General features: G+C 44.2%; 1 protein-coding gene across 2 annotated transcripts in view; it reads right to left on the reverse strand.

Annotated features, from left to right (window-relative positions):
* Window positions 1–3006: 3006 nt before the first annotated feature.
* LOC143443107 (uncharacterized) overlaps window positions 3007–27951 on the reverse strand; it is a 33096-nt gene continuing 8151 nt past the window's right edge. Inside the window, exons 3-7 of one of the 2 annotated variants that reach the window (XM_076938504.1) lie at window positions 20771–20900; window positions 20300–20338; window positions 19397–19459; window positions 14579–17187; window positions 11335–13079 (exon numbers count right to left, since the gene is read on the reverse strand). In XM_076938504.1, the coding sequence (XP_076794619.1) occupies window positions 19409–19459; window positions 20300–20338; window positions 20771–20900 (220 nt within the window). In that variant the 3' untranslated portion in view covers window positions 11335–13079; window positions 14579–17187; window positions 19397–19408. Of the gene's footprint in view, window positions 10170–10592; window positions 13080–14578; window positions 17188–19396; window positions 19460–20299; window positions 20339–20770; window positions 20901–27951 lie in introns of those variants that run through there. The other variant, XR_013111846.1, reaches the window with a different exon arrangement.

The following is a 27951-nucleotide window of genomic DNA, read 5'->3' on the forward strand; positions in this document are numbered from 1 at the left end:
GCTGCGTTTTTTCACTGGATGGTTTTATTTAGCTCCTTTGTCAAAGACCAAGTAACCATAGGTGTGCGGGTTCATTTCTGGATCTTCAATTCTATTCCATTGATCTTCCTGCCTGTCTCTGTACCAATACCATGCAGTTTTTATCACTGCTGCTCTGTAGTACAGTTTGAGGTCAGGGAAGGTGATTCCCCCCAGAAGTTCTTTTATTGTTGAGAATAGTTTTTGCTATCCTGTTTGTTTGTTTGTTTGTGTTTGTTTTGAGTTTTTTTTGCTGTTGTTATTCCAAATGAATTGGCAAATTGTTCTTTCTGACGCTATGAAGAATTGAGTTGGAATTTTGATGGGGATTGCATTGAATCTGTAGATTGCTTTCAGCAAGATGGGCATTTTTACTGTATTAATCCTGCCAATCCATGCACATGGGAGATCTTTCCACCTTCTGAGATCATCTTCGATTTCTTTCTTCAGAGACTTGAAATTCTTGTCATACAGATCTTTCACTTGCTTGGTCGGAGTCACACCAAGGTATTTTATATTCCTTGAGAATCTTAAAGGTGCTACTTTTATTTTCCTCTTGCCCTACTCTGACGTTGTTTCCTTTAGAAGCCACTTACCGTTTTGTATAGCTACCCTGAGATGTGTGTTTTCTTTCTTTCAAGTAAGTAACAAACAAGAATGTCTTGGTTGGTTGTGTTCATACTCTGAGTTCACAGAAGTCCCTTTCAATATATTATGTTAACACCCCCCCCTTTTTTTTTAAGTTCAAGAAACTCTTTTAGAATTATAGTTTATTTTCATCACTTATTCTCTTTGGTGATATTGGTTTTTCTCTACCATAACTCATAGTTGAGTCACTTTATGTCATCCTTATCCTTTACTTTGAGGGTTGAGGGGGCAGAGTTTGCTATGTAGCCTAAGCTGGCCTAGACCTTGCTATGCTCCTGCCTACCTTCCCAAGTGCTTGGAGTACAGTCATGTGACCATGCTCTACATATCTCCATTTTAAAACTAGAAAACTGACAGTAATCAGGAAGATGATTTAAATCATTCAAGGCCCCACAGCTGGTCGTAGGACAGAACACAGCTCTGCCGAACCCCGAATCCCCAAATCTTGGCCCCACAACCTTGCCACTTGGTCTGGCACAAAGTCCTCCCATCCTTACAGCCTGTGTTCCTTCACACAGTCACTCTCCTGTGCCTGACAGCATGTTTCTCCATGGACCGGTAGCCCTGGCATCACTTGGGGATACATAGAAACAGGAAGTGCCAACTGAGCCTACAATGCCAGTAAACCCCTCTGCCCATGAGGAGGCACTAACAGGAGAAAAAGAAGGTAGCTTAGGCTGTGGTTCTCAATTTACTTCAAATTAGATTCCCCTGAAAGTATATAAAATTCCAGTTGCCAGACCAGAACCACTACCAATTACATCAGAGCATCTGGGAGCTGCTTCAAGTGTTCCCAGGCACAGACAAGTTCCCTAGCCCCTGTGTAAGGGCCCTGCTCCCTCCTAGTGCTGGTTCCTTGGACTCCAAGATTTGGCTTGGAGTCTCCCAACTGCAGGGCTGTTTACAGACTGCTGGAGGAAGGCATTTCTAAAGAGAAATGAAGCTTCCCTGGCTTCCTTCAACACTGTCAGTAACAACAACAGGGAAGGGAGGCAAACCCTCCTGGTGTGTTAACTCTGAGCTAAAATAATAGAGGCATGTTGCAGACTCCTAAGAGGCCTTCAGGTACCCAGTCTCCAGCCACTCCCTGGAGCCCCAGGGCAACAGCTCCTGCGATCTCAGCTCTCCCTTCCTGTGCCCTCGCCATCCATCTACGGTTTCCTTCCCTGCCTATCCTGTTCTTGTTTTCCCTGGCTTCCCCTGTCTGGGCTTCCTTGGTTCTCTGGTTACTTAGTTAAATTTGGACTAAATTAAAACTTCAGTCTTAGCCATAAAACCAAGGAACTTAAGCCAGGAGACGAAAGGGGCCATGGTGACGAATGCCTAGGAGAAGCAGCGTGACAGAACTTGATCGGCTTTGCACCCAGACTCCATTCATGACAGGCAGCATTTGGTCTGGCGACTGCAGTGTGGCAGGATTTAACATGTTCTGCGCTCACTCCGGCTTATAATTTACATACTTTTCTCTCTGGCAAGAGCTGAGCAGCTACCATCAGCTGGTTGTGAGGAACTTACCCTCAAATGAGGCAGGTCCATGTCGGGTTCAGCAAAAGCCAAAAGCCCCTCGTCACCTTCCCTGGCCTGTGAGGTAGAGTGGAGATGCTTGTTTCTGAAGCAAAGACTGGGTCAGCACTGTTCTGTGAGGGGTGCCAGGTCCAAGGTACCCCTACCCCACCTCGATTTAGCTGACTGCATCTGAGATTGTGGAATGCGTACCAGAATTCCACGGGGTCAAAGGTAATCTCTATCACAGAGCAAATGAATCTGTTTCTTCTAGGTTTACCAGAAAGAAAAGCTGAGAGTTGAAACTGTCCAATGGGAAGGCGGCCAAGTAGGGGACCCTTTTGAACTATGGGCTGATCCCACATTTTTCCCTGGTGTTTTTTTATGCACAGTTTATTTGGTATGTGGTAAATAGCTTCCTCAAACGTAGAATATAACTTGTTTATACTCCGAAGTTTCTGCACCCAACAAACATGTTCTACAGACCCTAGCTTGCTCCCAGCTTCAAATTATCGGCACCCCAAAAACCTGAAAATTTTCACACAGCCCAAAGGCTTCTCTACATAGTGTCAGGAGGAGTTAATCCTAATTATTCTCTAAAGGACAGCTGAGGAAAGGCTTCATTTCCCAACCTCCCTGAGACCACTGTAGTCAGCAAATGATCAAGTACCCACAAGGCAGGCCATTAAGCCTCTGGGGGGAGGTCTCTGGTTGCCTGTGACTGGCCAAAACATGTTTGTGTTCTTCCCCTGCCTGTGCCCCCCCCTCAAAAAAAAATCCCACCCCTTTCCCCCACTCCACCCCCACCTACTTCCACCTCCCTTGTGGCTGCTATTGAAATTGTTGTGTCTTGAAGATGAAATAAGAGAAATATCCTGGCTCATAAGTACGTAATTAGCCTAATGAAAACTCACTTTAGGGGTAGCTAATTAGCCAATAGAGGACAAGCAGCTTTGGAAGGAAGTCCCTGAAGATTGAGAAACCCACTGGGTATAGACAGGCTGTCTATGAAACTGGAGGTACAGCAAAGCCACAGAGGCCCTGCAGCTTTAAGCATCCAATTAATTAGGTGAACTTATCTGAGGCCTCTAGGATCCAGGCCTTAAGCCAACTGCCTTATATGTCCCACAGCTAAGATCCTTGCTCTCACGCACTGTTTCAGTGTGGTCTCCAGGAAGCCACATCAGCGTCACCTGGAAACCCAGGCTGCTGAGTCAGAATGTCTGGTAGAGGATCCCACAGACTGCGTTTAACAAGCTGTCCACATGATTCTGGGAGAGGCTCATGTTAGAAGGCCGCTGCTTTAGTGAGGTCATTCTTTTGGCCCCTTTAGGTGAGACTGAATCAGGATCCACCAGACATAAGGGGCTGAAGCACACAAAGTGGGCGTTAAGCTCAGCTGGCCATGGTCTTGAGACCATACACAATACACAATCCAGTTCATAGGTTTTTCTTGGCTCTAAGGTGGGACAGATACAACCTCTTCTTCAGGAGATTCATGAGTGTGTCCTGCATTTCAAAATTTGTCTCACCAGGTCAGGTGTCACAGGTCTGGAAAATACAGCTACTTAAGGGGTTTGAAGATTCACAAGTTCAAAGCTAGCCTGGAGTATGATGAGATAAGGTCAAGGCAGGGTTGAGGATTAGTAAATGAGGCTCTGTCTGGAAATAACTAGAAAAAGGTCACAGGGTCCCTCTTCCCAAAGCATCCGGTCAATTAGTTGCACTTCTCTGGGAGTGTAGCTCAGTGGTGGAGAGCAGAGAGCTTGCTGGGCCCTGGAGTCGGTTCCCAGTACTGCCAAAAAAGAACTCCCCCAAACAAAACAACAACACCAACAACACACACACACACACACACACACACAGAGAGAGAGAGAGAGAGAGAGAGAGAGAGAGAGAGAGAGAGAGAGAGAGAGAGAGAGAGAGTTGCCTCTTCTTTACTCCAATCTACCTAAAAGGAAGTCTATAAAACCTTAACTTATCCCTGGGACAAAAATCTCAAGCTAGCAGACACCCTCACCCACGCCTACAATGCAGCAGTTAATGCGTTTTTAATTAACTTTTGAAAATGTTTCTGGGTCTGGGTAACTCAGCTTAGCCTCTGAGTCCTGAGGATAAGGATTTATTATTTTTTTTTTTTAGCAGAAATATGTTTTCCAATGCTGACTTTTATCCAAATAGTTTCAAAGATTAGATTAAAACTCTCTAAAAGTGGGACTTAGCTTCATGCACTGGGGGGGGGGCGGTGTGAGTCTTGTGTTTGTTTTCTTTTTTTTAAGAGAGGAAGAACATCATATGATACTTTTATTTTGAGTTTGTAATTCAGGATTAAATCTAACAAAAAGAGCCAAGATTACTTGCGTGTTTACCTTACCTTGAAATGGAGAACATTTTCACTCAATTTATCTCTGTTATAAAAATAGACATCTTTAACAAAAAGTTTAGAGAATACAGGGAAATGTGAAGAAAAATAAACCCTATCACTCAAAGAAAACTTCTATTTTAGTTATTTCTTTGTATCATTTTTCTGCTCATGTGTATAATGTTAATATGCACATAAACGTGAAATTAATGGCCGTGCTGCTGTGATCCCCCAAATTTTATTTAGATTTCCAAACTGGCAATGCCACTTGTGCACCACGCAGACATAGAGAGCTCACAGATGGTATAAAATGCTTTCCTATGAATGAGACTCTCTGCAGACGGCAGAGCAGGACCCAGAGACAGTTCAAAACTGTCTTGAGATTGCAGAGAAAGCAGTGTCGGGGGGGATCACTTGTGGCCAGAGGTGGCACTGGCCTGAGACATCCTGCTACACAGGCAGGCCTCTGCCTCAGGAACTAGGTGCATCTGAGGTGGACAGTCAAACATCAAAACCAGAGTCCTCTTCTCCTGTCATGGACAGGCATAGTTTTAAATCTGTCTCTTTGATTTTTTTCATTGCCCAATCTGTGTAAGGGGAAGAGCTTAGATCAAAAGCTTCAACGTGAAGCTAAATTTCTTTTGACACTGGCGCCTTGTGGCTATGCCAGTGTTTCTAATAACTGAACATTTATTTACATATATTCTGGAAGAAAAAAAATGTGTGGATTAAGAATACTATTGAGGTTTTCATTTGTTTTTCTCATAAAACAACCAAAAGGTCAATACAGCACATTCTGAAAGCTAGCTTGCCCTGAAGAAGGAGAGTTAATATACATATCTCCAAGTGTAGTGCAGAATATAGCTGAGTGTCGAATGTGCGAGCCATGTAACCACTACGCTTTTAAATAGCCATCCTAAAGCTCACAGGTGCCTCTAATCCTACAGTTAGAGTCCCTGCCGTGTGACAATAAAAGATATGTCAGCCTCACACATGGCTCTGAAGTAACCACAGGGCTAGTTTTTCCATCTGTATGCAAGAATGTTCCAACATCTTTAATGACTGACGATAATCCTCTGTCATCATCTTGTGCATCTAGTTTATAAAAATATATACCCGCCTTTGAAGAAAGGTCTTGGTCCACTGATGTCAACCTCGGGTCAGACTGTGGAAAACTGGCATGGACACAAGAAGGAATGAAGCCTGCTTATGTTATCACTTTGTATTTTGAACAGAGAGTCTCACTATGGGAGATTTTCTATTTGGAGATCTAATTAAGGCCCGAGGAGTGATTGACTTGAGATTCAGATCACTGTCAGTCACTAGCAGGGTTGGGGTGGAGGTGGGGGGACACTTTCTAGTGAGCCACACAAGGGAAAACCTTTGGTTTCAGAAGGCAGCCTTGAGGGGGAGGGCCCAAATGGCTTAGCATGTCTCACATCAAAATAAACCAGCACAGTTTAAAGAGAAGCGGCGTGTAGACATGTCAGCCTCGTTTCCCCCTTCTGTGGGAAGCTTGTCATCTCTGATAAATCAAGTGGGAATGCTTTCTAAACTGAAGTGTGAAGACTGGCAGTACAGTGTCAAAGTCCTCTGCGCTGGAGAAGACTGGGAAATTATTTTTAGAGAACCGAAAATGCCTAGCTGTAAATTCAGGTGCACTTGCTGGTACGAAATATTGACGGTAAAGATAATTGGAACAACAGCCCTGAGTTATTGAACACCACTGCATGTCACATGCCTGGCTGAGGACTGCACCCAGATCCTCTGTGGTGCTCCCAACACTCCCAAGAGAAAAGAATTGTCACTTCCCTAAGCAGTAAAGCTGAGGACCACAGTGGCAGGGGTTACCCATGTTCGCACATTCTATTAGAAGCCATTTAAAACTCCTTTGACCTAGAATTAGTGATACTGAAATTAAGTTCAAATCATTTTCTTTTTCAGACACACAAGTTCTTTTGCACTAAAAGGAAAAAACAAGCTGGCCTAAAATTTCTGACAAATTATACACAAAGTAGAGTCTACGATAGTTAAGCGACTCGCTAAACTGTGCAAAGGTCTTTAAAAATGTAACACAGTTCCTGGGAACCAGAGGAGCATCTCCAAACTAGAGGATTGTGTGGATGGATTAACCCAGCTGTAGCCAGAGATTGCACAACATCTGTGACACTTACCACTTAAAAATGTTAACCATCGCTCGCTCCCATGATAATGGCCAATCCCCTCTCTACTTCTGTCTTCTGAAGGAAACACTAGCACAATCACACTACAGTGATACAATACATATAGAGAGAGATGCAGAAACTGTGGCCAGCACCAGAGAGAGAATGCCTTAGACTATGGCGGGGGTGTAGTGGAGACAAGCGTTCCCATACCAGACTTGGAATGCGCATGTGCACACATGACTCCTGGTACCGCTGCCAGTGTATAGGGAGACACAGGCTTGGGTGCAGACAGCGCATGCTCTCCTCAATTCCTCTGTCAGTGCCTCACAGCACCGGGGGTCTTCGGGAACTTTCTAAAGCTAACACTTAGGATGCTGCCAGCCTTGTTTTGAGTTTGCGTTCTAGGCACCGGAAGATCTCATTGTTACACAATCAGACAGCCGGCAGGATGGAAAGAAAATGAATTATGTCTGCTTAGGAAGCCGAGCACTACATCCCGCGTGATTGCAATCTCCAGGGTAACTTTTCATGTTTATGTGGCAGGGTTTTTTGACAGCAATCTTGAAAGTTTTAAAAGTTAAACCGGGCTTCATTTGAGTCCGGAAGGATATCAGCTCAAGATTCCCGCAAGGGACTTATCACTTCTTGATAGCTCTTGAATGGACTTCCCTGGGCCTGGTTGACCAATGGCATTGCCTTTTGGACCCTAGGACCATGACTACCCATGTGCCTAAGAACATTTATACCCAAAAAGTGGGTGTTGAGCTGTCATTCAGTGTTAAGTGTTCATCTTATCCCCTCAAACATGACAACAGCCAGGCTTTGCAGGAGATGCCTGTTTTGGGCTCCTCGGCTAGTTCAAGGGTAATGCCTACTCCAGGAGAAGCACCACACTGGGATGACAAAGCAAGACCACAAACTCTGAGTGACACAGGACTTTGGAACCTGGGAAATGCTTCATATAAGTATGGGAGCAGGACAGGGATGAGTAGGTTGCCCGCCGAGTAGATGGTAGGGTAGGCAGATGGGTAGAGACCTTGCAAGTTGTGTATGAGTACAAAATAACGTACTTTGAATCTAGATAAGACTTCAAGTCTTTTATTTCTTAGTGAGGTGACATCAGAAGATTTAAATACTGCTTCAAAACCAACTTGTCCACCTCGAAAATAGGCATGACATTACGTGCCTGGCATGTTTGTTGCCGGAATCACCACTGAGGTCTGTAGAGCACCAGGCAGGTGGGAAGCCCTCGGCAAAGAGCACAGCTTTTTCTTTGTATAAGCGGTGTCTAGAAAAATCTTACAGGTATTCCTGGGATCCGAGCCAGGCTCAAGAAAAGAGCAGACTGAGTTGGAAGAGGAGGAAGGAACAGGGTGCTTTCTGATGCACAAGAACCTGGGCCTGGAGCTTTGGTGGCTTGTGAGTCATTTGGGGCTGCTACAGAGTCGTGGGGCTAGATGGGCAAATCAGAGCCTGAACAGTAACCGTGCCAAGGAGTTTCCCTGGATCTCAGACGAGATTTCTGGAAGGTTCAGAGAGAACTAGGAAGGCTCCCAGGGACCCCTTTCTTCCGCAGCCTGACTTTGACAACATCCGGACTTCCTCTGAACTGGGAAGTTCTGTTTTTAACTATTTATAGGTCTCTTTACCTTTTATAAGTAACCATGACTTCCTGTGTCCACAACAGCTGCAGGATCCTGGCCATGAGCTCTCTTCCATCCCCAGGGAGCCGCTACGAGGCTGCAGCAGACATAAGCTCTCAGATGACAGGAAGTAAGTGTAGTTGAAGGGTTTTGTTTTGTTTTGATTTTACTTATTTTTTTTTTTTTAAAGACAAGGTCTACTCTCATGACCCGGACCAGCCTGGATTTCCTCATGTAGTCTAAGACTAACTGGAACTCATGACCACCCACCTCTCTCATGCCTTAGCCTCTCAAGTGCTAGGATTATAGGCATTTGCCATCACACCTGGTGCCAGTGAGTTGTAAAGGTTAGTTGGCACCAAGGGAAGCAAAGCCTCAAACCTAATTTGAATCAAAAGACCCTCCTGCTGTGTCCTGACTCACCCTCTCACAGGGCTCCAGAGCAATTTGTGGCTGTAGATCTGGGGGAATAGTTCCAGGTGCTTGGAGGCTCCTGGGGCCAAGGATTCTGGGGACAGTAACTGCAAGGAGGCTGGCACAAGAACCTAGAGCATGCCCAGAAGGTCCCTTCTGTAGGATGCAGCCGAGTCTAAGGCAGTGATGATTGCCTTTGAGAAGCAAGCACCTTAGAAGTGAAAGTGCTCACTGTTCACAGGCCTGAGTGGGCAGTGCATGGACACCCTGCAGGGAAGCTGGGAACTCCACAGATTTAGGCCAGTGAGTGCATTTTGTGCTGTCCTTCTTTCTTATTTTGTCTTCTTATTCTTCCCTTTCCTCCTCTTCTTCCTCCTTCTCTTCTCTTCCTTCTTATGCTCCTTCTTATCCTCCTTCTTTTCTTCCTTTTCCTTCTCTTCCTCCTCCTTCTTCAATAGGGTTTCTCGGTGTAGCCCTGGCTGTCCTGGAACTTGCTCTGTAGATCAGGCTAGCCTTGAACTCAGAGATCCACCTGCCTCTACCTCTTCTGGGAATAAAGGCATGTACCACTCTGCTCAGCCAGGTCCTGCCTTTTCAATCAGACACATTTGTTTCAAGAACCTTGAGTATCTGTTGACATAGTCTCACGATCTCGTTTTGCCCACAGTATCCTTACCTGCAGTGATTTGTCTCCACCAGCACACACCTTGTCCACACCAGAGGAGTCTCAGGCTCTTCTACTTGCCTGACCCCACGAGGGCCTAAAATAAGCAGCCCTCTGGGACATTCTGATCGTGACTTCTCGACAGAAATTAAACATGCCAAAGACTACTTAGAAAGCCTTCATGCCATGAGCCCCACCCTCCTTCTAGCTAATCTCCCTCTACATAGCCCCCACCTACCTGTCAGGCTAGCTCCAGGTTAAGGGGACATCTCTTGGTGATATGCATGATTGGTGAAGCTAGTTCTTAATTGTCTGGCAGTGTCAACGTGGGGAGAGTTGGCAAGCTCTGGCCCAGGTGGCTGCCTACTTGAAAAAGAGCAGCAAGAAAATAAACTGGAACAAGAGTTTGGGGTTTCCCTCTCATTCATTTGGATGACCAGTTGTCATCTTAAAATGATTGGCTGAATTCTTACCCTAGCTGTAAGGACAGAAGGCCCATATGGAGCCTGACAGCTTGGGCGGGGTCCCAGCTCATTTACGCACCACTGAGGAACTTTTAGGCAAGTTTCTCATCCTTCTGCACTTTGGTTTTCCTATGTGTGAACACTAAGAATCTGCCATTGGCAGAGACTGGCATGTGGCAGTTACGACATTCTTGCCACACCACCACACTGGTCCTCCCAGCCCAGCTTTCCTTGCAGTTAAGCTTGCTGTGTAGTTATATAACGCGCGCCTCCCGTGTCGCCCCACGCCTGTGGAAGAGAAACACGAGAGACAGTATTCAGGTAGTTACTGCAAAACGAGGCTTTACTCTGAATCACACACGTGGAAAACTCGGAAGGAAGCGGAAGGGCTGAGACGCGGAAGGGGCCTAGCTTAAATACAGCCTAGAGTGACATATTCACTTCTGATTGGCTGTTCGCTCACCACCCAATATTATGCCTCGGGATTGGCCAGTGACTTTGGCGCGCCTTTTGCCTTTTGCAACTGCGCAGTTAATTGTTTACCTCTGGAGAAGACACGAGGCCAGCGCCATCTAGGGATGGCAGATTATACCACCGTTAACAGCGGCTTCCTACATAGTTAGACTCTCTTGCCAATGGAATGTGATTCATTCTCTCTCTCTCTCTCTCTCTCTCTCTCTCTCTCTCTCTCTCTCTCTCTCTTTCTCCTACCTGCTGGTCAAGGGTGTATCAGACCCAGGGGCCTTGGAGAGTGATGGAGTTACCATAATATGGAAGGAGCCTAGCCCAAGCTGCCATATGGAAAGCTGACTGCCAAATATTTCCACTGAACACCTACTGAAAACCAAACAGAAAACAAATTAATAAAATAAAAAAATGTATTAAGTTAAAAGGGTTAAAAGCTAAATGAGAAATCACTCTGTGTTTGTGTCTCTGTGTATACATATTTAGTATGTGTGTATATTTAATATAGCTGTAAAGTTTACAATTTAGGTTGAATTTTTATAATGAGTATCCTGCCTCACAAAGTTGTTGGTAGTCTTAGGTAAATTAACAGGAATGCCTCTAGAACAACTCCTGGGGCATATATAAATGTTCTCTGTGTGTGTGTGTGTGCGTGTGTGTGTGTGTGTGTGTGTGTTATTGTGAAGTATGGCTAAATAAATAACATGAGAAAGAGCAAAATAGAGAGAGAGAGAGTTTGCGAAGGTAGTTGCCCACGGTCTTATTTCTTAGATCACTCTGTGTTTGTGTGTATACATATTTAATACACATATTAAATATGTATATAGCTGTAAAGTTTACATTTTGGGGACAAAAGATGAAATTATAGAAAAGTATGTTGGATCATTTATGAATTAGTATTATTTATTAATATATTCTCATGATCCATACAGAAAAGCAAGTTCTCTCAGAGAGATGTACCTTTAGAAGAGGCAGATAAGAACATTCATTCTCAACCAAGTACAGTGTTTATGCAGAAATATTTTCTCTTTTTTTTTTTCTCCTAAATAATCATCGACATTCTTGTCTGTGTGGGGGATGAGAGAACACATGAAGCCGGACTTCTGGTGATGCAGAAATGCAGACAGACTTCCAGTGATACATCTGCAGCAGACGCTGGGGTTCCCTTGTACTGTCATCTTTTTGTCCCCATGAACAAAGCATAGCCCTCAAATCATCTCTAGTCTTCTCTTCATCACAAGGAAGATGTGTCCAACCTGCCACCATGTCCTCCTTGTTCCCTGGTACATCCCCAAGCCCCCCTTTTCTACCTCCTCCTCTTGCCTCACTCCCTGCCTCTCAGAGAATCCCAGGCTTTTCTAAAGAAGGGTCCAAGTGGCAGAGCAGAACAAGCCAATGACATTCATTCTTTAGTGATGGACTCAGCTCCTCAAGAGTAGCATGTTTTTTGGGTACTTGCTATGAACTATGAAATAATGTAGAGAATAAAGCAGGTAAAAATCTCTTTGGAGCTTACATTTTGATGAAAGAAACTAGAGAATAAATAAGTCATGACGTATTATATGTGATAAATGCTAAGTGGAGAGCAGGTCAGGGGAGCATAGTGATTTCAGAATGCAATTGGAAGAGGCCATTTTAAGCCAGGTGGTAAAGACTCATAGAAAAGTAACACTCATGTCAAGGCTAGAGAAAGTGATGGAGCAGGCACATGAGGAGGTAGAAGGAACACACAGGATGGAGTGAGGCCTTTGGGAGCTTCAGAGGGAGGTTACCTTTGACTTTGAGCAAGGACAAAGTCATGGAGGGTTCGTGGCAGAGGACCAGACATATATATTGAAAACATCATACCAGTTGCTAGAGGGAGGATAGCCAAACACAGGCAAAGCACAACACCAGGAGACCGGACAGGAATCTTGGCAAAAGATGGTAGAGTGTGGTGACATGGGCCAGGCTGAGGAGGGCATGAATGCACATCCTGCATGTACTTGAGGACAGAGCCAGACAATTTTCTGGCTGACAGGAGGTGGGGGTTTAAGAGTAAAAGAGAAATCAAAAATGATTTCCATGTGTTGGAGCCTAAGAATATGAAAGCCTTGTTGTGATTTATTGAGACAGGGCAGGAGCAGGCTTACTGAAGAAGGATGAGTTTCCTTTCTGGATGTGTTAAGTCTGAGATGCATGTTCCCCATCCAAATGGGGAAGACAAGTGTGCAATAAGAATTCAGGGGAAAGGTCCAGAGAAATAAATTTGGAAGATGTCGGCATATAGATGGAATTTCAAGTTGGGAAGCTGGCTGAAATCATAGGTCAGAACACATAGAGCAGACATCAAGAAAGCAATCCCACCCACACCCATAGTAAGGGGTCTGGAAGGACCCACAAAAGAGACCTACCAGAGAAGGAGTGGCTACTGGGAGGGATACCTAGCAGATTGCAGGGTTCTGAGAGCCAAGTGAAGAAAGGTACTTCCAGAAGAGGTGGATAAACTGCTACAGAAGTCAAAAAACTGAGGGCTGAAAATGGACCACTGGAATTAGCAACATGGAATCTTCTAGAGACTTAACAAGAGGAAAACAGAAGCCAAAGACCGAGAGGAGTGGGCTAGAGAAAGATCAGGATAGGGAGAAGTGGAGACAGAAAACTCAGACACAACCTGTTCCATGACGGGGACTATAACAGAAGCAACTCACCAAGCCATGGCTGGAGGGGAACATCAGGCCAACAGGGTTTTTCCTGCAAGCAAGAAAAAGTGCATAAGAATCGGATATATTGACCAATGCAGCCAGATATGATAGTGTGTTTTCTGTAAGTGTGTTCTCCCTTTTGTTTTGAAGATTGTTTTAATTTGTGAGTAATCTGATTTCTGCAAATTTTTTTTAGAAAAAATAATCTACAGGAAGAAATTCTATGTTTTTCCCATTTCCCTGCAAATACTGGACAGGCCCTTGTCTGAGAAGCTGCGTTTAGAGAAAGCCTGCTGGTTGCCCCAGCTTTCCTGGCCTCCAGCCCACAGCACAGCTGTTCTATTGATACTCCCTCTCCTCAGCACAGGCCAGGCCTGACTACATTCATGTAGCCTCCTGCCTTTCCAGGAAAATAGACCCACTAAGAAGGTGATTCTGTAAGAACAATAATGAACAACCTCATCTTTCTCCTTTAGAAAGTTCAAACTTAATTTTCAAATCAAAACAATTGAACTTCTGAAAAACTTTTTTTTTTAATGTTTTTATCCTTAATGCCAACATTAAACAATCAAAAGGCTCGGGTAAGCAGATCATGTGGAAGATGGACTGGTGATTGTCCGGCTGAGTCAGGAATGGTGAGGATACAAACAGGAGGGCCTCATAGTAACATCTAAACTGTGTGGGGTGACTTGACTTCCACAGACAGATCATGTTTTTCTGATACCATGTGTGGTGGTTTGAATAAAAATGGCCTCCATAGGCCCATAGGGGGTGGCACTATTAGAAGGTGTGTCCTTGTTGGAGGAAGTGTGTCACTGGGGGGTAGGCTTTACAGTTTCATAAGTTCAAGCCAGACACAGTGTCTTTTTCTTCTTGTTGTCTGAAGATTGGGATGTAGAACTCTCAGCTACCTCTCCAGCCCCATGTCTGCCTGCCATGATTCCTACCTCGATGATACACTCTGAACTGTAAGCTAGCCCCAATGAAATCTTTTCTTATATAAGAGTTGGCATGGTCATGGTGTCTCTTCACTGAAATAAAAACCCTAACTAAGATACCATGTTTTCTGTGTTTGTCAGAATTCAGTTTGTGATTTAGGGCCAACATTCAGGCCCACTAAACAAAAGTGAACATTCCGTCACATAACAAGGATGCTCAAACAGAATGAATCACCTCCAGGCATACTGATCAATGGTACAGTTGATGCCATTAAGGACCCACCTCTTCTTTCTCCTCCTGTGCATTTTCATGGTTCTTAGATGCCTTTCTAGAGGCAATAAAGACTGGCAACCTCTGGCAGCTCTTGATAATCTTATGTCATAGCACCTCAAATCCCAGGGCAGAAGAAGCAGCCTCCTTCTGAATCGCTCTAATTAAGCCCTTGGAGGGTGTTTGATTGGCCCATTTGGGGTCATCTATGAGCTCCTGAGTCAATCACTGACCAACTGGATACAGAATGATGACCAGCTAAGCCTGAGTCATGGCCTGTACTTGGATGGAGATAAGGTCACAGAGAAGCAGGTGTCCTAAAGGGAAATGAATACTCACTTGCCAAAGACAGAGGCGCAGCCTGCTGCAGGAGCAACTGGAATGTGCCATGTGGCTCCACCACGGAGGCCAATTTTCTTCTAAAGGAAAGGTTCTTGTTCTTGTGAAGGGCTCTTACTGCTACTAAAGGTCACCCAGGGACTGAGGGTGGAGGGGAGAGGCTGGCAGATCACCAAAAGCGCTTCCTTGGTTACCGATTTCAATTTTGAAACTGAACTTTTAAAATGAACTGAAAGAAACTAGGAAGATTAAACTGGTAAAGGCAAAGATTTAAAAAGACAGTACAATAAAAAAGTAAATCCATCCCAAGTTCAACTATTTGAAAAGCTTACTAAATAGATCAGAAGACCTTTGTAGAGGAGCTGAAGGGGTTTGCAGCTCATAGGAAGAACAACGATATCAACCAACAGGACCCCCAGAGCTCCCAGGGACTAAACCACCAACCAAGGAGTATACACGGAGGGTCCCATGGCTCCAGCTGCATATGTAGCAGAGGATGGCCTTGTCTGGCATCAATGGGAGGGGAGGACCTTGGTCCTGTGAGGGCTCTATGCTCCAGTGTAGGGGAATGCAAGAGTGAGGCAGGAGATCGTGGGTGGGTAGGGGAGCACCCTCATAGAAGCAAGGGGAGGGAGATGGGATAGGGTGTTTCTGGAGGGGAAACCAGGAAAGGGGATAATATTTGAAATGTAAATAAATAAAATATTCATTACAAAGAAGAAGAAGACCTTCATAGATGGTAAAAGAAATCGGTTAAGGATATAGCTCAATAGTACCTTTGACCAGAATGTGTGTAAAACCCTAGATCAACTCCCAACACCAAAAAAAAAAAAGTATTAAAAAAAGAGGAGTAAAGCACATAAGTTTAGAAATAAAAGAGGCATAATCACATACATGAAAGAAATCAAGAGTCACAAAAGAACACAAAATGCCTTAAATATTGATATTTTAAAACATATAAAATACGCATATTCTATAAGTGATATGTAAAATATCAAAATCTAGTGACTATAGGCATGAGGCACTCTAAAAGATCTGGAAAGGATGTTGTCAACATTGGAATGTTTTATGATCAGAGAGCTTCACAGTTGAGTGTTAACTGTTTATAATAGATGGTTAAAATATAACCTGGATAACTCTGGGCCACAGAGAAACCTAAGTTCTGAAATTCAATATTAGAATTATCAAAAAATAAATGAAAACATAAATCACCCAATAAGAGTCTAGCAGTTAATCAAAAGTTGTAACTAAAGGACAAATAATAGATATATACTTGGGGTTGTCGCAGATCAGAAAAATCTGTCACCATGGTTCGTGATTACAACAATCTCCCAGGGATGTGTTTTTTGTTATAAACAACAAATCAACTAATTCAAATCAATGATTCTCAGCCCTCCTAATGCTGTGATCCTTTAATACAGTTCTTTATGTTGTAGTGACCCCAACCACAAAACTATTTTCATTGCTAATCCATAACTGTAATTTTGATACTCTTATGAATCATAAATATATGTTATGCAGAGAATCATAAATATATGTTATGCAGAATATCTGATATCAACCCCTGTGAAAGAGTCATTGGACCCACAAAGGGGTCACAACTCACAGGTTGAGAATCACTGATTTAATGTTAACAACAATATATTACTCTGCGTGATTCTGTGGCCTGGATGAACTCAGATGAGGAATTCTTATCCATGTGGTGTTACTGTGTGACTTATGTAATTATCTTTGAGTGGGACAAAGCAGCTTCTAAACATTCATAGACTAGCCCATTCTTTCACACAACACTGTACAGGATTCTAAGTGTAGACCTCTTCCAAGAGCACCAGTTCTATTGTGCAATAGCTTATCCGGTTCTGGTTGCATCATGCCTACCCATGTCCAGTTGGCTAGAGTCAGATGCATGTGTCAAATCGATGTGGGAAAGAACAGCACAGAGGCAGGAAACACATGCAAGTACAGTTGTTCTAGGCAACAGTCTACCACAATCAGCATATTATCTATTTGATACAGTGTACAAGCAATTTCAAATAAACACCTAAAGTAGGTATGGAAGGAAGAACAAATACTTACATTGAATCATAGAAAACCCCGGGGTTCAGTTCTTCTAGACCTATAGAGCAACAAACTCTCAGCCTAATATTAACCTAAAAAAATAATAACTAGACTTGCCTCCATTGAAACCAGGAACTTGAAAATGAAGTTACAAGTATTATTAATATTTGTTCTTGGAATCTAACAAATTTGTTAAAATAGAATATGAAATATGAAATAACTGTTGTAACTATTGAAATAATGTGTCTATGTTGAGAATGTAGTTATGTGCTTTGAAAACAACCAAGAGATGGCTCAGTGGTTACAAGCACTGAGTACTACTCCAGAAAAGCAAGGTTCAGTTCCCAGCACTTATGTGGCAGTTCACAACCACCTACCTGTATTTCCAATGTCAGGGGATCTGATGCCATCTTATGGTCTCTGTGGACAGTAGGCATACATGCCGTGCATAGTCACACATGCAGATGAAGCATCCATACAGAAAAAATTTAAATAAAAATGATAATTTCATCAGCATTGCAGGAATTAGAGAAGGAACTTGAAATCAGCACCTAGAAAGGAGAATGGAAAGCATATTTCAATTACAATAAAGATGATATTTTATTAGAAATGAATTTAACATGAAGGGCATGAAGTAGTAGCAGCTTATCAAAGATCTAATACAAGACTTTAACAGATGGGGTAATAATTCAGTTGTGGTTATGAGTATAATACAAAAGTCAATCTCACCAAAATCAAGAAATAAATGTAGTCAGTTACCATTGGGGAAGATAGAAATTAGATTAAATTGTCGCAAAATGTATGGAAGGATGAGGGCCTAAGAATAACTAGGAGCAAGTTTTTGAACAGCTAAAGAAATAATAATATAAAATTAAATTCAAAGAAAAGATATAGTGAAAACTTTCCTCCCATCTGTGGCTCACATCTGCCCAGGTCTATCTCATGCCCTACCAGGGAGACTCCACCACAAGTTTTTTTATATATAGTTAAGTATGTTGATTTTCCCCCCTGTGGTGTTTTGCACAGACAATTGGATGTTCACATACACTAACATTGCTTCTGCATAGGTCTGTAAGTGCACAAAAACCTCTTTTGTCACATACCATGTGGCCACCTTAGTTTCTATTTGGTGGAATTACACCAATCTGATCCTCTATTATTGGCTGCTCTTACCATTTTGTCAATACAAGTTGTGTCCCAAAATATATACCTTTCCTCCTGGCAAACACATTCGTAGACTCATTTCCCAAACACACACACTGCTGGGAATGTGCATGTGGAGTTAGGCCAGGTTGCCCTCCCTGGGGGTCATCTCAAGAGGTCATGGTCTTACCAGCAATGAATAAGAATGTCTCTGCTCACAACTCTACCACTGCAGTATATTACAAAGCTTTTGGATTACTGCCAAGCCAAGAGGCACAGCATCTTCCTCCCAATACTCTTCTTTTGTATTTTTTTCTCATAAGTAAGGAGTAACAATGTTTTTGATTTTTTAAATTGTATTAAAACTTTATTATACAGAGCTTGCCAATAAAAAAAAAAAAAAACATCACACATCGAAATTAAACAGACCCAAAGTCTGTCCTTCTTAATGAATTTTGTATAATAGAATAGCCATTCTGAAGCTGTGAAACTTCACATTGGATTTTATACTTTCATTATCAAATATATTTCTGTGCACTAATCACATCACCAAAAATTTGAAGTCCATGTCAGAGTGAAAACTAGAAAAACAATTAGCTTTATAATCTCTTTCATGACTCCATTCAAATGTCCGATACCTGCATCCAGCCTGTTCTCATTACCTGATAATTACTCCTTCTTGTTCTCCTTCCTACATGTTATACTGTGCCCACGTGAAGAGTTGTTTACATATATTATATACATAGAGAATATACATTGTTTTCATATGTATTATAGACTAGCATCTGCATGTGGGGGAGACCATGCAGGTTTCTTCTTTTTCAGATTGTGTGGCCTTTCTTATATGTTCTCAGTTCATTCATTTGAGCATCTTTTAAGAGCTTATCCCATAAGTAAAAAAAAAAAAAAATCAGTTGTAGGTGAACTAAAGACAAATATGTAAACATTTTCATAGCACCAATATTAGGAGACACATGCAAAGTCCAAGGTGATTGAGAACTTTCTGATTTGGAAGCTATAGAAGGACAGATATGTGTGGTGGGACCGATAAAAATTAAGAACGGTTTTTGGAAAAATCAGTCCTGTGCTTTGAATTTTTGTTTCTTCTACCAAGTGCATATGTTGAAACCTAACTTTACCTAGGGAAATGGCAATAAGAAATGGAGCATTTAGGAAATGACCAAGTCATGGGGCTGAGGTCCTCACACCTGGGATCAGTGTCTTTGTGAGAGGCCTGAGAGAGTGCATTTACACCTTCGTCTTTGTAAAAGTACAGTAGTATCTGTGAAGATCAGGCTCTCCTTAGACATTGATTCTACTCTGGGCTTGACCTTGAACTTCTCAGCCTCCGATAAATTTTAGTTATTTATAAACTGCCAACAGGGGCTCTTTTGTTACAGCCTCTGGAACAGGCCAAGACACTAAGTTAACAGATAAGAAGAGAAGCCCAGAGTTCACAAAGAGCAAATGGCTCAAGCACAAGAAACTTGTACAGAATAAGTAATACATTGATAAAGACCAGGAGAAAACCAAGCCAAGGATCTAAAACCCAAATCCATAGTGTCAACACATATGGGAAGAGACTCGGTTCATGGATAATCATGTATAACCACTTACTGATACAACGGCTCAGTCTGATTGACTCTGGTGGAAAATATTAGAGACGTAGGATTCCTGTTGCTGAAGGGAAAAATGAAAAAAAGGAGGGGAAGCTTTTAAACATTTCCTCTTAGAACGCAAGTTGGCGACATCTGTTATTATGATTAAAACCCATGAAGGTTTGACCCGGATGTCTCGTTCCCGCCTAAAAGAAGCAAAGCTATGTGTACTGTTTTGTAACAGTGGCAAAAAGCTAGAAACAGTGCCAACCCGGGGAAGGTTTGACTATAGCACACGGCTATACCTTGTTACAGTCAGTCACTAAAAAGACTACTTTGGAAGTAAAGCAACTAAATTAAGAGCTCTTTAAGTTCTCTCTCTCTCTCTCTCTCTCTCTCTCTATCTCTCTCTCTCTCTCTCTCTCTCTCTCTCTCTGTGTGTGTGTGTGTGTGTGTGTGTGTGTGTGTGTGTGAATTATGAAATGATCTTTCTAGATGAGTGTTGATGTTGATAATCCTATGAATATGGAGGAAGTCAGTGGCGGGACAGTGTTTCTGTCAGCGTAAGCTGATAAACCACTCTTAACAGGGTGGCTTATTTCCCACAGAGCCAAAGATTGGAAGTCCATGATCAAGGTTCTTCCTGGGTGGCAGAAGTCAGCCTTGCACTTGAGTGGCAAGGCTTGTCCTTGAGTGGCAGACAGCAGCAGACCCGTGTCTCTTCCTCTCCATACAAGGGCACTCGTCCTACTCACTAGGGCTCCAGCTCCATGAGCCAATTACCTTGTAGAGGAACCAGCTCCTGGGGCGTGCTGAATTTTTGCAATCATTTCTGAACACTCCTGTTGGGGTCCCCAGTTTGTGGGCTGGGGGTGGATTGTTGAACATTTAGATTATAGTAGACTAAGTACTAAATTCTCACCTGTTCCTTTTCAGTCAAGGCTGTGTGTGGAGCGGGCTTCTACAGGGGAGAAGAAATAAATCAATGCTTATAAGAGCAGATTCCAATACATCTGACAAGCAGCTCTTGTACACAACAACTATTCCTCTCTGTCTTCACAACGAAGAAAGGCAGGCTCCTGAGCCGGGGCCCCACAGTAAGGCAATTACTGAACCATAAATATCATGCAAGCCTCCTGGCTTTCCCATGGCTTGAATCTCAACCATTCCCAGATAAATATAACTAAGTCACGGGCGTAAAATTGATGTGCGCAAATGGATGGATGACAAAGGCCTGGCTGTGTGAACTGGGAATTTGGAACTGACCCCGTGACTAAAGGGTTCTTAAGTGTCACTCTGCTGGTGGAATGGCAGCAGCGGCAGCTCCCTTGCTGCCCTGAGAAGGGAATAACTCGTGAGTGACTGGAGCCTCGTGCCCGCCCTTTGGTCTCACCCCAGTTGTCTCCTGCCCATTTGTGGCAAACAGTGCGCTTGGAGGATTAGTTCGGAGTAGGATGGATGAACAGATGCGACAGATTAGAGAGGAAGTCTGTTCCTGGGTGGCTCTGGCAATCTGGCAGGCTCTGGCAGAAGAGGGAGAAGAGAGAATGGTTGGGGTAAGGAGAGGAAGGAAAAGACGCCTAGTGTTGGATTTTGCGATCATTTCTGAACACTCCTGATGGTGTGCTAAGATCTACCTACATTATAAGCAAAGGGAACAGGGGATAGGGAAACAAGATGGTAAAGACACACACACACACACACACACACACACACACACACACACACACACACACACATATATATATGTTGCCTGTGATATCCTATACTGCTATCTAGAAGTCAGTCAGGAAGGGGGTACATCCTCTGACGTGAGGGAAGCAAGGAGACCTCAACCACCACAGGACTCAGACAGCAAGCACCAGGTATCTCATTTCTGTGTAGGTGCCCTAACTGTGACAAACCTAGAGAACCATACAAAGCAAGGCTGCAGAGCCCAGGTGGGTGGCCCAGCAGCAGGGGCAGAGGTACCGGGTTGAGGGCTTCCCCTTCGTCCTCCACCAGACATCATTGATATGTCAGCCCCACGGTGCCCACACTCATCCTGGACACCTTACACAGAGCTCTCAAATGTGTGGGAGGCTGTAGACACAGTCCAGAAGGCAAGGCTCATTTTTGTTTAGAAAGGTTGAAGAGGGGGAAAAATGTAAAGTTGATTTAAATACTTAAGCAAGGAGGAGATGGACTGGCACTGAGACAAACGGAGGTCAGAGGCAGACAGTGGCCTTCCTAAAGCTAGCCCTCCACAGTAAGGAAACAAATGCAAGGTTAGGAGGATGCCAGAGAGCTTGCTTCATAGGCCAGGGGCTTGGTGGCGACCATTTACTGCTTCAGACTGCAGGCCATGGTTCATTCATTTGTTCGTTCTTTCTTTCTTTCTTTCTTTCTTTCTTTCTTTCTTTCTTTCTTTCTTTCTTTCTTCTTCTTCTTCTTCTTCTTCTTCTTCTTCTTCTTCTTCTTCTTCTTCTTCTTCTTCTTCTTCTTCTTCTTCTTTTTTTTTTTTTTGAGACAGGGTTTCTCTGTGTAGCCCTGGGCTATCCCGGAACTTACTCTGTAGACCAGGCTGGCCTCGAACTCAGAAATCCGCCTGCCTCTGCCTCCCAAGTGCTGGGATTAAAGGCGTGTGTGCCACCACCGCCCAGCACCATGGTTGTTTCTTGACGAGGTCAGTACTGGTTACCAGATTCTAGCAAATCACTGGACTTGTCTGAGTCTTTGTGTTTTTACCTATAAATTCAAATGTGCCCACTTCACAGAATTTTTAAGAGATTTTTTTTTTTTAAATTAAGGCAAAGTACTGGCATAGGAATTGCTTTGGAAATGTGAGCTATTACCACTTTATAGAAGTCTATCTTATTAGAACAATAGGTTAATGGACACTCTTGTGTGAAAAAAATCAGCGTTCCTAGACAAAGCTCAGGACTGTGTATTTGGGAACATGCTGGCTAGGGCTTTTGACTGGGCAGCTAGGTCTGGATCCTGTATTTCCATGCAAAACGACTAGAAGGATGCTCTACCAGGGCTACTTTGGTAGGATTCAAACTGTGGCTCATGAAGCCACTGGATGCCCAGCAGGTGATGCTCATCCCTTCATTCTGCCACAGTTCTACCCATGCCATGTTCTAGGTATCTTGGGGCATAATCATCCATCTTCCCCTCAGACACAAAATGGTTGTCATTTCTTTTTCTTCTAATTCTTTACATCTATTGACAGGTGCCACCAGCAATACACTAAGCTCAACTTACTCACCTTCCTCCCCCCTCCCCATGCCACCTCTTACCAAACCCACTGCTATTCATTCTTCACCTTCTCCTCCATCCACAGCCAAAGAGACCTTGGAAGGAATGCATCAGACCCCAGGTCCCATGATTACATGGTTAAGATGTTAGAAGTAACAGGTTCTCATTCCTCAGTGTGGGCTAAAGGGCCCTCCATCCCTGACCTGATCCGGCTCCCAGCAGCCCTCCCTGAGCTCAGACATTTCACCATTTGAAAGCGTGTGCATCTTTTGGTTGACTCAGCACTGGCATAGGCCTTGCTTCTGCCTGGAACCCTGTCTTCACCCTGCATGCCCCCAGCCTCGGCACAGTTGCTGTCCTCTCTTTGAATGCCAGCTCCTCAGAGAGGCAGGCACAACTTCTGCTGCCAAAGATAGAACTCTGGGACCACCCTGTCCCCAATGGTTTCTTGTGCTTGCCTCTCCAAAGCCCAGTCTCCTCACCTGTGAAGTGGGAATAATGACAAGAGTGTCCCGGGTTGCTAAGAGGATTATATGTACATTGCTTTAAATAGTGCCAGGCATTTGGTAAGGGCCAGATCAACGAATAATGTTAGTACATATTTATCCTGTGGAATCACGGCAGTCTATTCATGTGTCCATCTCCTCTGGAAACTGAGACGTTGAGGGTCTTACTCATCTTTGTACGCAGGCCAGCTGGCAGGATGCCTGACATAAAGAAGTCACCTGTACTGAGTTCAGTAGCACCCCTCCCATGTCAAAGATTCAACATGTGTCCTTGGGAAGAGCTTCTGCAGATACAGCTAAGGTGAGGCCATGTGGAATCAGATCAGGTCTAAAACTTTATAGAAGACTGTATGAGACACAACACAGACACAGTGATGAGCTGACGCCTGTGATGAAAGAAGCAGAGACTGAATTATGCAGCTTTGAGCCCAGAAGTCCCAGAGATTCTCTGCAAAGCCAGAAACTAGGGAGAGTGGTGGGAGAGTTGTCCTGGGAGCCTGCAGAAAAAGGCCAACTCTTGGAACCATTAGAATTTGAATTTTGGTCCTTTAGAACTTTGAAAGAATGAATTTCTGAGTTAGTGAGGGAGAATGAATAAAGAAGTGATCCGATACTTCTCCGAGCACTCTGAACCCCAAGACAGTGTGAACATCTTCATTCTTTTGGTTTTGCAAGACAGGGCTCTTTCAGGAGGGAGTCAGGATTCAGAGGTCTCCCCACCATCACCTTAGAACTTAGGAAGCAACCACCTTGCCACAGACCAACTCAGCTCACCATGACCTAAGAGTCACCACCTGCCACCAAGACTCTATCCTCTGCCCAGAGGAAGGATATTCTTTCACAACCAAACTCACATAAAACCATCCATTGTCTGGAAGATCCCAAGTGTCTGACTCTCTGCTGCTGGGCTCACACTGTGTGCCCCATCTCCTGCCCCACTCTCTCCTGGGAAATTTACTTCCTCTCTCAGACTTTGGAGAGAGGCTGGGAGTGAGGGAGAGACAGAGAGACAGAGACAGAAAGAGCTCTACTTCCCAAGGGGGTCATTTGGCAAAGGCAAAAATAGCTCAGAGAAACCACAGAGGAAATTACGCTTTGGGCAAGATTCTGCACCCTCAATGTGCCACTTGCCTGGCCAGTTCATTTGGTCCTATCCATGTGCAGCATCATTCACCCAAGGGACAAAGGCACCCTGCCACTGCGCACCCCTCCCTGCACCATCTCCTCTCCTTCTGTTCTCTTTCCATTCATTCAGTGCTTATTATACCCTAAGAATGGCCATTCACTCCAATTTGGTGATGGGGAAACTGAGTTACAGGGGATTGATCAACTTTCCCAAGGTTGGGCAGTGAACACAGGCTCAAGAGCCAGCTGCTGATGCCGGGTGGTATCACCCGAGAGCCCGCTGGTGATAGTAGGGCAGAAGTCGTAGCACTGCAAGAAGTATCCTCACATTGTCACCGAAGGCTCTAAAACGATACCTCTAAGGATATTTGTCCCTTCTTTCTTTCTTTCTCTCTCTCTCTCTCTCTCTCTCTCTCTCTCTCTCTCTCTCTTTTTTTTGAGACAGGGTTTCTCTGTGTAGTCCTGGCTGTCCTGGAACTCACTCTGTAGACCAGGCTGGCCTTGAACTCAGAAATCCGCCTGCCTCTGCCTCCCAAGTGCTGGGATTAAAGGCATACGCCACCACCGCCCAGCATATTTGTCATTTCTGTTGTGTCTCTAGACGTACATAGTGTGACTCTCTGGGCATCTCTATCAGAAACCTATATTGAAACAGAAGAGTGTCACGTGGAGTCACTGCGGACATATACACCATCCTGGATCTAGCTGTGTAAGCTTCACAAGAAAACCCTGATCTGTCTGACTATGAAATGCTAGCATATGTGCAGCTGGGACTCAACAATTTGATTTGCGTCAGGCTCCTTCTCCCCATGGAGACTGGTATGAAGTTCCGGCTGATGAGGTAGGGTGTTCTCACCTTAGGTCCCATCTAAAGCCCCACATTAACTCAGGTCATTTTCAAATTAAGAAATTTAAAGCTAAACATGATCTGTGGAAATCAAGCATTTGATTTCTGGCTACAAATAATTTCTAATGCATAAATTCATAACCATTTATAATTTGACCTATAATAAAGATATTAGAGTGACTTGAATAAATCGCTCATTGCCAAGAAGCAATCCCTTCCTGTCTGTTGGGAAGACATGATGTACTGGAGTGAACACTTGGCTTTGATTGCAAAGGCAGATAAGGCTCGGGTCCTGGCTCAGAAGAGAATGGCTATGATCACCTTCCCTGCCCAGATGATCCAGTTATGTTGAGGCCAATGAAGACTAAGTGGTTAAAAACCCACAGGCAGAAAGTGCTGTTGGGTAACTTGGTGCTTTCATGAAGTTGTGTTTTATGACACATGTCTGAAGAGGGAAGGTTACAAAGACACACTCTAGTGTGAAAGAAGGGCATTGCCAACTGTTGTCTCCATATCTCTCCCTCCTCAGTGCCCCAGGAGATGCTTCTCTTGGACTAAGCATGACCTGGGGCTTCCTTGTCCTTTGGCTCTTAGTACCCAAAGCTGAAGAACTGGACAAGAAAAGGCACAGAGTGTTTTTGCCTTCAGCTTCCTGCCACCCAAGCTGTAACTTGGCAGAGCTGCAGTTTTCTATCTAAATGACACCCTTATTGAGCAACCTCTTTCCCTTGACTCCAGTGCTCACCTTTGTGCACCAAGTAGGTTAACTGGGACTTGAGGCTGGGAAGGATGGTGTAGGGGAAGTGAGGAGGTGGGTCAGGAGAAAGGATGGTAGCATCACAAGGTGCACAGATAGGCAAGAATGTGTATGAATGAGCAGCTGGGTTCAGAGCTCAGGGAAACAGAACCAGGCTCAGAGTTGCCCTACCTGAGTAGGGAGAAGGTGGGGCTCCCGCCTCGCCTCTTCAGATGTGACAGCATAGCAGCAGCGATAATGCTGACTGGCCTCTCACTGGTGTTAACTGAAGGGGCAGCCCCCGTTGCTTGTGTGTGGCTCTGTCAACCTACCTACACCTCCATGCATCTTCCCTTCATCACATTCTCTTCCGTCATCCCCTGAAGTGTACCACGTCTTTCCTTCCCTGACTCATTACAATAATGAAGATCCTAAACCCCTCCATGAGTTCCTATCTGCAGAACCGGATGTAGCAGATGCTCAGGTCCCGCCCACGTCCCTATCACCAGCCAAGGTTTCTTCAAGTATCTATGATGTCTGAGGGCTTTTCTCCTGAGTACTTCACACAGGCCAGGCCCATAAGAACAGCTCTCAGTGGAAAGTGAAGGGGACCTGGTAAATGAATGATTCCTGGGCCCTTTGGATTCAAGGGTGGGATGACTCCAAAGCACTTCTACAGTTCTCCAGAGGTCTGACTTGAGCTGCTCACAGCAACAAGCTACTTACTGATATATCTTGAGTTGCCAGCCCTCTTGGTCCTGAATCACTTCCTGACCTACTGCTACCCACTCCCATGACTGTAGTAATAAAACAAATACCTAACACACACTACTAGTTATGAGGAGAGGAAGTCTTTAACTTTGAGTTTTTGAGGGTCAAATCCAAGCTTGGGCACCCCAATTATTTTGAGCCTCTACTGAAGTTTCCAGTCGCAATAGCAGAAGATCATGAGAAGAAAAGAATGAGGTTTCACAGTCCACACTGCCAATGGCTTAAGGACCTCCCATCAGGCACTGCTTCTTAAAGGCCCACAGCACCTCCCAAGGACGTGAGATATCTTTGCATATGGAAGATACACACCCAAACCACAGCAGACACTGCTCTGACAGCTCCTCACAGGATGCTTCCTAATGAAACCACCTACCTAGGAAACTCTGGCTCAAACTGTGCTGCATGAGAACTCAAACCAAGAAGCCTTGGAGGAGAATGACAACCCCATCCAAACAGGCCACACAGGAAGCATGAACTGACTGAATTCCTTAGTGAGGTTCATAAAACCCTTGATGATCAGGCCTCTGTTCCCAGTCCATTTCCTGTCCCCTTCCCCAGAACTCTCCCGCTTGCCTTCTTTCTAGTCACCAGCCACACTCATTTATAAGCAGTTCTTGGAACACTGTCTGCTCGTCAAGTTTCTGGCCCTCTGCCATGCTGTTCGCTGTGCCCGGAATAGCCTTCACTCACCCACCATACATCCATCTGCCTCCCACTTGTCTTAAAGGTTTCTGTCTTCCCTGACCACCTTTCAACCAACAGGCACCAAAACTGAGAGGTGTCAACCCTGTTTTGATGGTACCTGTTTTCTTCCACTGGATTGTAAACTTCCGAATACGGGAACTTCCTTATTTATCCACAAATCCCCAACACAGCATTGCACACACAGGGTAGGGTTGTTTTGTTTTGTTTTGTTTTTTTAAATAAGTGCTTGGTTAATGGATAAAACAACTTAGTAAATAAATAAAACATTTAGTTCTGCAGAAGGACTAAAAAGGTCCCTGTTATGGAATAAAATACAGTGGACATTCTGAGGAAATTGTAAACTACTTTGTGGGCTGGTGGAGTGGGAAGATGGCAGCAGTTGCTTCCTAGAGAAGAGATGAGGGAGCACTGATTTTTTTTTTTAAGGTCATGAAGGAGGTGAAAGCTAAGTAGAAAGACTGGAGGTGATGAGGAAGCAGGGAGAGGAAGCCTCCAGTGGCAAGGACTCTGAGGACATTTCTGGGCCAACCTGGGAATGGAGAAAGCCAGGCCAGCCAAAGAGAGGATGCCCCACTGAGCTTCTGGACCAGTGGGGCATACAAGTGGGGTGTGTCCTTGACTACACAGAGTTCCAAGGCTATGAC

Source organism: Arvicanthis niloticus, chromosome 7 (assembly GCF_011762505.2).
Source record: "Arvicanthis niloticus isolate mArvNil1 chromosome 7, mArvNil1.pat.X, whole genome shotgun sequence".
In the NCBI taxonomy this organism is placed as follows: Eukaryota; Metazoa; Chordata; class Mammalia; order Rodentia; family Muridae; genus Arvicanthis; species Arvicanthis niloticus.